The sequence below is a fragment of the Cervus canadensis genome, chromosome 2 (genome assembly GCF_019320065.1).
Source record: "Cervus canadensis isolate Bull #8, Minnesota chromosome 2, ASM1932006v1, whole genome shotgun sequence".
Taxonomy (NCBI): Eukaryota; Metazoa; Chordata; class Mammalia; order Artiodactyla; family Cervidae; genus Cervus; species Cervus canadensis.
In genome coordinates, this window is record NC_057387.1 from 40,983,251 (window position 1) to 40,995,694 (window position 12,444).

Consider the following 12,444-nt stretch of genomic DNA (forward strand, 5'->3'; position numbering starts at 1 on the left):
GTGCAGCACTTTCACAGCATCATCTTTCAGGATTTGAAATAGCTCAACTGGAATTCCATCACCTCCACTGGCTTTGTTCATAGTGATGCTTTCTAAGGCCCACTTGACTTCACATTCCAGGATGTCTGGCTCTAGGTCGGTGATCACACCATCATGATTATCTGGGTCATGAAGATCTTTTTTGTACAGTTCTTCTGTGTATTCTTGCCACCTCTTCTTAATATCTTCTGCTTCTGTTAGGTCCCTATCATTTCTGTCCTTTACCGAGCCCATCTTTGCATGAAATGTTCCCTTGGTATCTCTAATTTCCCTGAAGAGATCTCTAGTCTTTCCCATTCTGTTGTTTTCCTCTATTTCTTTGCATTGATCGCTGAGGAAGGCTTTCTTATCTCTCCTTGCTATTCTTTGGAACTCTGCATTCAAATGGGAATATCTTTCCTTTTCTCCTTTGCTTTTCGCTTCTCTTCTTTTCACAGCTATTTGTAAGGCCTCCTCAGACAGCCATTTTGCTTTTTTGCATTTCTTTTTTTTCGGGATGGTCTTAATCCCTCTCTCCTATACAATGTCACGAACCTCCGTCCATAGTTCATCAGGCTCTCTGTCTATCAGATCTAGTCCCTTAAATCTATTTCTCACTTCCACTGTATAGTCATAAGGGATTTTTAGCTGTCAGTAAAGGTCAGTAAATACTAGATGGATAGATGATACATAGATAGATAGTTATATGGACTATTATTATACTATTCTGGTCTCTGGTTTCAATTTGCCTTTTAAAATTTCTATTCCATGTACCTGACATAATCATTCTGGGAGATCTGAATATCAAGACTGACAAACTCACTTGAAGATAACCTCTTCATTTGAAAAAAATTTAGACTATTGAGGTATGATTGACCTACAGAAAGCTGGATGTATTTAATATATATAACTTGGTGAGTTTGGAGGTAAGTATACTTCCATGAAAACATCACCACATCTATGCCATAAACATATCCATCGCCTCTAAAAGTTCTCTCCCATATTTATCATCATCATCATCATTAGTTTTATTTTGTGGTAAGGACACAACATATGATCTACCCTTGTAGCAAATTACTCAAACAAATAACAAAGCTTCAAGATAAATGAGTTCTAGAGACCCACTGTACAGCATAGAGCTTATGATTAACAATCATGTATTATATGAATGTTTTGAGGAAAATAAATCCCACTAAGGAGCTCTGGAGCTGACTAAAGGTGTGCCCTTGGTGTAATGTGCCCAACCTAAGAGAAGATCCATGTTCTATGACATTTGGGAAGCAGCTCATCTCAGCTTTCAGTCTCAACCTCAGTTGCCTCCAACCTCAGTTTGCCTCAACCTCAGTTTGCTCTCTGAATCACTTTGTTTTCAATCCTCCATGATACGCCTGCTCCAATCTTTGTGTGTGTGTGTGTGTGTGTGTGTGTGTGTGTGTGTGTGTGCGTGCATGCATGTTCAGTCATCTCTGACTCTTTGTGACTCCATGGAAAACCACTTTAAATGTTTTTGGGAGAGCCATAATATAAATAAACAAAACCCATTCAATAGATCGTTACCCCTGATTCTGAAGTTTAATGTAAATATAAACATTTGCAGCTGGAGTCATTTCCACAGTTAACTCATTTTTCACTTGTGATCCACCTTCTCAATAAAGCTTTGATCAACTTGATTCAAACCAAATGAGAAATAGCAAGTGATGATGAAAGTCATCTTCTTTTTGGTGGTATTCAACTTAAAGCAAGACATGGTGAGTGAAAAGGTCAATTGATGTTAAAGTAAGTCATGGTGAGTGAAAAGATCAAATAATTTATGTTCATCCATTGAAAACCAATTCTAAATAACTGAATTTTGCATTAAAAGCAATCTTCCGATATAAGTTTCTACTTGCACTAACCAAAAAAAAAGTTTTAAATTCTCTAGAAAATCTATTTTTCTCCTTCTTGAGATGATTATCATAATTCAATCCATAGAGAAGGAACTGGGTGGGAATAAATTAACATTTCAACCCAGCTCAAAATAATGCAATTATTTTCTACTTTCCTTTCTCTGCCATGGGTGCCACCTCTATGCAACCTATGTGTAAATAAAAGATATTCTCTTATGCTGTAAATTGTATCCTGCTGTAATTGGATACCTCTCTAATTAATCTTCTCAGGAGACAGGCAGTGAGCAAATTCTTGCTTTGCTCAGTGTTGCCAAGAGCACTGCAAGGCTTTCACTGGCATCAACTCTGCCTTACGAGGGCACTTGGGCAAAGATCAGGCTTCTTACATGCCATAAAACACCACTGGGTACTGTTCAGCTTACACACTGAGCTTCTTCCTCCCAAAGAGTAGAAACTTTTTAACATAGTGTTGGTTTAACACATGTCACCAAGGAAAGCATACAAATGAGAACAATCTTGAAAATACATTTGTAGAGCTTACTGTTGGTAAACTCATGTTCCTATTGTTATGTAAATCACAGCCAAATCCATAACAGGGTAGCCTCTCCAGGTATATTTTGAGATTTAGAAATCATTTGATATCTAAGGTAACAAAACCACGTGAACTCAAGATTTCAATAGGTGAGAAATCTGCTGTAATTAATTGATTTTTTTCTACTACTTTTTTTTCATAGGCACTATATCTGTAGAAAAAGACTTTCTGCCCTTCTAGACAAGTTCACGAATTCAGAAGAAATCTCCTTCTCTCAGATGTGGGCTCATGACAACCTTGGTACCCCAACTAGATGTCTCAGGCAGTGTTGTGAGAACAGCTAATTGGCAGATTCCCAACTCAAGAAGTGAAACTATCTTCCCACCCACAACTATTCCTATGTGTTCTGAAAAATTTTAGAAGATAAAAGAAAGGTGAAAAACATCAGGAACATCACAACCCAAAGAGATCCAGTTTAATACATAAAATATCTCCAGTAAAAAGAATGCAACTTCTTCCTCCCAAGCCAGCTCTTCAGGGCATAGACCCAACAGTGGCAAGGTGTGTGATATCTAATTTATTTCTATAATTTCTCCCTTAAGAAAAATAGCTATTCTTTCTCAAAAGAAACAATGACTGATAAACATTGATTATTTCGCAATTCCTGTTGCTCAGGGGTACAGGACCAGCTTAACACAGTGGTTCTGTGCATGCGTGATGTCGTGTCTGACTCTTTGTGACCCCATGGGCTGTAACCAGCCAGGCTCCTCTGTCCATGACATTTTCCAGGCAACAATACTGTAGTGGGTTGCCATTTCCTCCTCCAGGGGATCTTTCCAACCCAGGGATAGAACCCGCGTCTCCTGTGTCTCCTGCATTGGTGCGCAGATTCTTTACCACTAAGCCACCTGCGAAGCCTATGACCAGTAGTCATAAATGATCAAGCAAGCCCAAAACACTGATAATAAACAGTGTTTTATTAACAAAAAGGAAAATTATATATACAAGGCTGGATATTATCTGACTCTTGTGAAATTCAAAGTATAAGATTTCTTTGTGCTCACTGTCACATAATTCAGGAATGGCCACAACCTGGAAAGTCAATAAAAATCTGGAACAGAGATTTTTAGAAACTCAAAAGTGAATTAAATGTAGAGTGAATTAAATGTAAAATTATAAAGATACTTCAGTACATTGATACTCCAAATCCAAATGACAAAAAACAGGGAGAATGTAAATTGCATAAAACTTTTATTATTTATTAGCAGTGTATTCTTCTACACCTTAAAATAGAACAAAATATCTTTTCAAAGGTAAACTATTCATAACAAAATACATGTCAATCTTTATTATTGGAGTAGAATCACTTTGCTATATACTTTCTATATTATACACATATTCTTCTTGATTTGTCTATGTATGTACATGTGTATAAATAATTTTAAGACATACCCATGTAGATACATATGACTTAATATACACATATAATTATGGAAAATTTACAGTAGTCAATTTTACAATTATTTAGTAGCTGCACACAATTAGTATTCACAGAACTAAAACTGTCTATATGGTTCCCTTTCCCCCACTTCTCAAATATCATCTGAATTACTTTTCACTGATAATTTTGAAAAAATACTATCATTTTCCTATACAATTAACTGATCATTTTTTACAATAACTCATAACAAAATATTTTACTATTTTAACTTTAGAAAAGGTATACAATTTAATTCCACTTAATTTTTGATTCCTAAAACATAACAATTCCTTTTTTTTCATCAGTTTAGTGCAATTATTTGGTACTGCAGTTTTTGAAGGTTAACAAACCTGAGTCAAACATTCATTCAAATGCCTTTTTTAAAAAGTAAGACATAAACAAGATGTTTTGCTCCAGCATGTATAACAGCCTCAAGGTACCCCCTTCTAATAAATACCTGATAAATAACTCAGTGGTTGAGAGTAAAGCACATCATATGAATCCACTGGACTGCCTGAGTAGTCCATTCTTGAGCAGCATGGAAGATAATGAGGATCTAATACTCCCCAACTCCCCATGAAACAAAGGTTTACAGGCTTCTGGACCCTAAATATAAGATTACACTTATGTGAAAGGACTGTGAAGTACCTAGGAGTCCCTTCATTTTCATGTTAGGTTTCAGATATGCTAGCTTGTGTGCCAGGGGTTTTGTGATCTGTCTTAAACTTGTTTCCTTTATTAATACAGAAAACTACTTAGCAGCATCCTTTGAATCCTCTTTGCTGATTTAAAACTTGCCAGACCATGTGTGAATACAGGCAAAAACCTCGTACCAAAATCAGAATATTCTAATTTGACTAAGAATTCTTTTGTGAGAAGGAAAGAAGTAAAAACATTTGGACTGTTGAGTCATTTCATAGAGAAAGACTATGCTTTCAAGGAAAAACATTCAGTGAATTTTGATCTTCAACTGGATGTTAAATTTTCTTAAACCTCCAAAGATGCAAAACTAAATGGCTCAGCAACAAAAACAAAGGGAAAAGAAATGATCTCAATAAGCTGTATCAAACAATTGTACTCTTGCTAAGAGATAAACCTGGATAAACTTAAGCTAGACTGACTTCCCAAAAGAATGAACTGATCTGCCATATTTGTAGTGGAAACATACAAATCACTTTCTAAAAACTTTCTCCTTTACTTTTTCTTAATAAAGAGGAATTATTTATTCATTGTAGATAAAACTACACTAAACAAATTCAAAATACAAATTTTTGGTAGGAAACAGCAAGAAAATCTAAGTCAAAATATAGTCTAGTTTTTACATAATTTTATATATTTATAAATTTATCAAAATAGTCTTTTAAAGTTCACAATACATACATAATGTAACACTGTACATGTAAATGTAATAACGAATGTATTACCGAAATACATTAAAAACAACCTTCCAAAATACCAAATTCAACATGAAAACTGTCTTAAAAAGTTGACATCTCCATAAACATAGTTTCAGTGCATTTAGAGTAGTCATTAACCAGAGTTTTCTGGTTTCAAGTCTCATGAAGGTCTTATCTGAGTGCTGTCTTTAATTTAAGGTAAAAAGGCAGAGATATTCTTCCGGCAAGCAGTTGTTTTCTCTCTACATTGCTCATCCAGATGAGGAAACTGCGTGTAAGAGTGGAACAGCTTTCACCGGAGTGGCAAGGCCTTAGTAATGAACATATTCAGATTGAAGGGACTGTGTGGGGAGAGACATAAACGAGGTTAAATTCCATCACACACAAAATTTCTCCACATCATGCAGCTTCTTCCTTCAACACAAAGCAGTTTGGATCTGTTATGTAAAAGATGTATGAAACAAACTAAGAAAAACAGAAAAAGATGAAAGAAACAAAGGATTTGCTAAAAATGAGATATCCAATTAGGTAAAGTGATTACAAGAAAACTTTATATTTTAAAAGGCTTACTAATTTAGTACTAGTGATTAAAAATTAAGTATTATTTGGAAATTGATAGGTAGCATTAAACTCACTTCTACCTTTAGACAATACTACTGAATTTTACTCAAAAGCATTAAATGACATTTGCAACTAAACTGAAGATTATTAAAGTATATTTAAGAAATATATTTTTTAATTCAACACATATAAAATAAATATTAATGCTTCTAATGCAGTAGAATTAGCCATCATTTAAAAATAAGGCTCCTTAAGAATGTTTGAACGTTGTAAATACCTTATAAATTCTTTCCACTTAGGGGGACACAAAGCACTTCTAGTTTTGAAATTTGATCTTAAGACCCAAAAAGCTTTTGTGCAGAAGAGTCTTGCAGTCATAACATAATAAACAGTGGGCAACTTTCAAAAAAATAAACACAGTTTTTCCCACATCACGTTAGATAACGACATATAAAAGAAGCATGCTTGGGATATGTAATCAGAATGCACTGTTAACAGACATACGCCAGGGATAGATAGGGGGGTACAGAAAAATCCACCAACAGTTATTTTTGAGCAGCAAATAACAGTTAGAAGAAACATAACATTAAAATTTTTGCACGATTCTAATCAAATACCTTAGAAAAACAAAGCTTACTTGATTTGCTACCAAATGCCCTTTTCTCTTCCTCCAATAAATATTTTTCAAATTTATCTGCAGCATTTTATTAATAGGTCATCAATTCTGAGACCAGTCCATTTTTTGATAGTACAGGTATCAGTAAAAAAAAAAAATACCTGTTCATTTTGCAAATAATTTACAAAAGGATTCAAACTATCTTTGATTAGCTTCAAAATCCCAGTGAATTTTATATCCTACCAACAGCCATTTACTATTGTACCTAAGAATCTATCAACACCATAAGTCAAAAGTTATGGTCCCTGCCCTCAAAGGGCAAAAGACCACACTGTCACACAGACATAAAGTGAAAAGACAAATGTGCCAACATTAAGCAATAATATACACAGAGTAAGAGTAACACTGTTCACAAGCAAAGGATTAGGCAGAGTGGAAAGGGAAGGTTGGGTGGGGGTAGGTGTGTTCTCAGGCTGCAAGTTTCAAAGAGGTTAAAGGTCAAGAGCATTAGGGAAAAAAAGGAAAAGGCTTGGGAAAATGACTACAGGATGTAGTTTATGTAAAGGCTTCAAAACAGGAGAGACGATCAAGACTTAGGGTACTACATTGTAAATATATCTGAATTCACAGAGAGAATAAAAGAGAAAGTCCAGTGAAACTGGTCCAATGCCTTGAAGCCCATTTAACTTGTAAGACAACAGCTGCCAAACCTAGCATTTAGAGCTTAAAAGTGCACTATCATTTTTCTAGATGCTTTATCCCAGTTTCTTCTGAAATCTGGCCAGTAGGCCGAGAGGGCAGAGCCACAGGGTCTTTGTAGCTGCAAAAATGCCACATATGCAGGCTATACATTGGTCAATGTTTTCTTGGCAATATTTTAACTTTCACTTTTGTTCTAACTAGAAAAGTTACTCATGTTATCACTAACAGAAATTATAAAGCTCCTGTGATTGCTTGAAAATTTACAACAAAGTTGTTTTTGCAAGTATCTTAAAGTTATATCAACTCTCAATAAATAGAGATACAGCAAATGAACAGATGCTAGACAAGTGACCTTTGTGAAACTAATTTTCTTCCAGGGCAAAGTGTTTTATACATGCATCAATATACAGGGAGAAAATATGTCTGTACATATATTTACATGACTTATGGAATCATGATACACACTGAACTGAAAAATGGAAACATTTTCTAGAATATTAAGGATTTCAATCATTCACATGAAGTATATATTCATTAGTCTTCTGTCAAGCTGGTTAATTCATTCAACAATGACTGAACATCAGTAGTATGAATATATTAGGTACTGTGGGATAAAAATATGATACCAAAGTTCTTCAAACCAAACCAAACATATTCCATGGTTTCTTTATATGGTGTAAATAACGTTAAAAAAATAAGAGATCTGCAAAACAGGTTTAGCACATTATTCTGATATCAATGTTTTATAACAAGTTAACTCCTCTTCATTTTCAGTCTAAAACGAAAATCTTAATGGAAGTGGACTTAGGGAAGGAAGAGAACTGTTAAAATCTACATGACCTATTCACTTGAAAAAAGTATAACTAGTATTTCAAGGCCTTTTAACTGGGGGGACGATAGTGCCAATAACATTTAGATTTCAAGCACCACATGTTTATATGATGGGGTTGTATTCAGGGTATCTGGTTCATTTGTTTTCTACATATACATGTATCCTAAAGCTATTAATGTTCCAGAAAACACAATAGCCAGTTACTAGCATTTTTCATTTTTATGGTAAAAATGTAAATGCATCATGTACTGTATAAACAATATCATTATTGATTTTATTATTCAAAAGATGGACTTATTAAAGTACAATTAACTGGAATTCTTGATAAATTAGATATGCTACAGGTCAATTATTCTATAAAAGATACTTATTGAGTACTTTCTACCTACTAGGCACAATTCTAAACATCTTATGTGTGTTAGCTCATTAAATGCTCTGAACAGTTCATTTTAGAGATGGGGAAACTGAGGAACAAAACAGTAAAGCAACTTGCCTAAGATCACGCCACTAGGAAGGAATTTGAACTCCAGCAGTCTGGCTACAAAGCCCAAAGTCTTAGCCTCCACAATAAAATGCCTCAAGAACTTTAAGCATTTGTCCTGTGATTCAGTCCTTATCAACTGAACATTCTCTATCACCTGACACAAATCATGAGTAGGGATGAGCCAGAGTAAGCAAAGAAATATTAACAGACAAAACAGAATGTACTATTTATTACTGTAAATAAGATTTTTAAATTATTTTCCATAGGACTGAACCCAAAAGAATTCTCAGTAATAGTCCATAAAGAAATTTCCTTTATTAGAACGCCCATGTTTAAATATTCTGATTAAAGTTTTAGTTCGGCCTTGCCAATTTTTATCATTACCATAAGGATACCTAATCAATCTGAAATACAAAAACAACAAAAAATCCTCAGCAAAGACAAAGATATGATTACAAAGGAAGGGAGACCTAAGGTGTAAATATTATTTTACAAAGTAGTACTTATTTAAATAACCAAGAGATTTTAATTTCTCAAATAGAAAATTCAAGTTCATGTGCCCATTGAGTTCAACAGGGTTTAGTGAGTTAAGACTAGATCAAGTTTAGCATGATTATATAGTATTTTTACGGTATGAATACCGTAAACGAATAATATAGCAATATCCAGCCTGCAAATGAAGGATAAAACTGCCTTACATTGCAGCCCCCCAAATTTTTATGTCAAAATATAAGCTTCCATCAAGAATTCTTGCTCTGAATGCAGCTGGATTTGACGCAAAACATAGTGTTAGGTAAGGAGATCAAGACAATTTGTTCTGTTCTGGAAATGCGCTACTAATCTGTTTTGGCAGATGTAGGTAGTGACTTTAAAAATTTAGCTACTCTGGAGGAGTTTCTTTTTTAAACAGCCCAGTTATCTAATCATGGTAGAAAAATATCTAATAATTATAGATATAAATCCTATATAAATAGTTAACAAATAAAACTGTAAATTGACTATCAAAAACAGCAAAACATACCAAATAATTATAGTTAAGGTCTTTGCCAGCAAATCAGTGCAATAATGTCTTAAGGTTCAAACAACTTGAACCAAAGGACCCTATGATCTGGTGTAGGTCAAAATCGCCATGGGCTTTTGCCACACTTACTTCTTTCTTGCATTTCCCCATTTTCCCAAGTCACTTAAGGAAGAAAAAAATAATCTACTAGTTACCCTGGTTTGAGTTCTAACTACATAGGCAAAAAGCACCTACAAAGGAAAAAAGCGATTTGTTTCACACTTTGCCATACATCTGAAACTAACACAATATTGTATCAATAAATCAACTATACTCAATTTTTAAAAAGTGATTTGTTTTCATGGTATCATTGATAATTAATTGATAATTAAAAGAAAAAACACATTTGGCAATATGGTATCATATATTTTAAGATTTAGTGAACAAATGAGGAAAAAAATAAACACCGGGTAAAAATAAGTTTATCTATAACTGCCTCTATACTCCTGGTCTTTTTATGGCTTTGCAATGCAGTTTCCAGTTGTAGTGCTTGTAAGTTAGCAACAAACAAAATGTATGCATTGATACATATTTCCACACTATATTTCCATATATACGTATTCCCATATATGCATATTCCCACATTGATAGATGATTTCACACACTAGCAGAAGCACCGCTGAATAATGTTTTATTGGCATCATAGTAACACAAAAAGGCTATGTTCTGTGATAAAATCAGCTTTGAAAGAGGTGTAAGCATTTTTCTATAGTGTTCTCTAAGCATGTCAGGGACCCAAAGACTTAACAATCTGATTTTGGTTAACTAAATGCTATACAACTATTCTTTCACCTTCCTACATAACTTTTAATAGATTCTTTTTTCTGGAGGAACTTAATATGTGCTCTTCAACAATCATAAAGAGCTCAATTGTTAGGTGACAGATTGTTGACACCCAACTTGACTCAGCCAACCATCACATGAGTTTTCAGTTCATCTGAAAACCAAAATTATATTGATGCAAGCTTGGTTAAAATGTATTTTCTCTTATTTTAGTAAAGTCACATTTCTAGAAAAAAAACAAACTCTCAGATTACTGTGTGTTAAAGCTAAAGCTGAAACGTTGTTTGCTTACTATTAGTGCTTCTTGCACTTGCAATAATAATGGGCCCCTAATTAGCCCTCTGCTTAACATGTGTGAACCTAGATATGCTAACCAACGTTTAGTTCAATAAATATTTATTAGGCGCTTCCTATACTTTGGAACCTGAGAAAACAAAGATGCCTCTGAGAAGTTTAAAGCCGGCAGAAGAGAGAATCACATACAGCTGATTCTCTCAGGGTCGGGAAACCCGGGGCGGGGTCTGGGGGTAGGGGGTTGTGAACAAAATCCTATAACAGATGAAAAGGTATTCTGCCTGGATGGGTCACAAATGCCTTATCAAAAAGAAAACTAGTGAGCCAGGCCAGGAAATATAAAACCAAGCAGAGAGAGGTGGAAAAGCAGAGTAAACCACCTGTGCTAGGACTCAGCAGGAGGCAGAGCTTGAGTCAGGATGCTGGCTGCAGTTGCTGAAGAAGAGGCGGTGGGGAGGCACGTGGACTGATGGAGAAGGTGCCCGAAGGCAGGCCAGGGGTCCAGATCGGACCCTGTGTGTGAAGTGGAGATACCGAACAATGCTGAACACAGGAATAGTTTGATCAGCTTGTCTCAGAAATCTAGCGCAGCAGCAAACTAGAGGAAGGCAATTTAAAGGGCCATTTCAATAGTCCACGAGACCTCGATGAAGGCAGCAGTGCTAAGAATGGACAACAAAATACAGATATTTCAAAGGGAAAACTGCTAGGACTTAGTGGCTGGATGTGGCAGAGGGAAAGGCAGAAGTAGTGTCAAAGACAATTCCAGATTTCTAGCTCGGATGACTAGATGTACAAAGATATAATCAGTTAGCCAGGAAATAAGAGGAGGAGAGGACCAATGAAGGAGCATGTTATTCTCCCCCAGTATTGCCCAAGGGAAGGTAGAAATGTAAGTCCAATGCTCAGGAGATGATTACCCACACAGAGAAGTGGACCAAGGTCAGAGACTGGGGAAAAATCATAAAGGGGCAGGCGGACAAAGACAAACAGGTAACTATTTAATGGGAAGGGGAGGAGAAACAGGAAAATAATACTCCAAAACTCAAAATGGACCAAAATAATAGGAGAAAAGGGTGGTCAGTACTGTCAAATGCTGCACAAAGACTAAGAAGAATGAAAACTGACAAGAGATCATCAGATCTGGTTTAAAGAAGTCAGTGGCAGCCAGTGGGAAAGACTCACCAGAACAGGTGGAGGGTGGGGAGGAGGTCCACGTGCCTTTCTGGCCCAAGTCTTGCCATAAAGGAGACAGTGTGATAGATGGCAGAACTGAGGGAAGCAATTGGTAAGACCGGCCTATTCCTGATTGCAGGTGAAGAGACAGGCAAACAGGGTGCAAGAGACTGAAGATATAAGAGAGCAAGGGTGTGGACAGGCCAACTCCCAGAAACAGTCTGCAAAGAACACTTCAGGTTCGTGGAGTTACCACTGAAAAAGAGTAGAGCTTCTGTTTTTGAAAAGGAATAAAAGGACAAGTCAGACGCAGCTATACTTTGAGGTAGTTAAGAGGACAGTTAAGGGGAATTATTCCTGAAAAATTATATGTTCTCAGCCTCTGGAGGTTGGAGGATTTGTGCTGATGAAGAATGTGAAAAAGTCTTGGAGCAGTCAGTGACTCATTGGAAAAGACCCTGATGCTGGGAAAGACTGAAGGCAGGAGGAGAAGGGGACGACGCAGAACAAGACAGCTGGATGGCATCACTGACTCAATGGACACGAGTCTGAGCAAACTCTGGGAGACAGAGGACAAGGAAGCCTGGTGTGCTGCAGTCCATGGGGTCCCAAAGAGTCGGACA

General features: G+C 35.9%; 1 protein-coding gene across 2 annotated transcripts in view; it reads right to left on the minus strand.

Annotated features, from left to right (window-relative positions):
* Positions 1-3,670: 3,670 nt before the first annotated feature.
* CDC14A (cell division cycle 14A) overlaps positions 3,671-12,444 on the minus strand; it is a 179,831-nt gene continuing 171,057 nt past the window's right edge. For both annotated transcript variants that reach the window (XM_043460526.1, XM_043460527.1), the window contains one exon: positions 3,671-5,654. In XM_043460526.1, the coding sequence (XP_043316461.1) occupies positions 5,625-5,654 (30 nt within the window). In that variant the 3' untranslated portion in view covers positions 3,671-5,624. The remainder of the gene's footprint in view (positions 5,655-12,444) is intronic.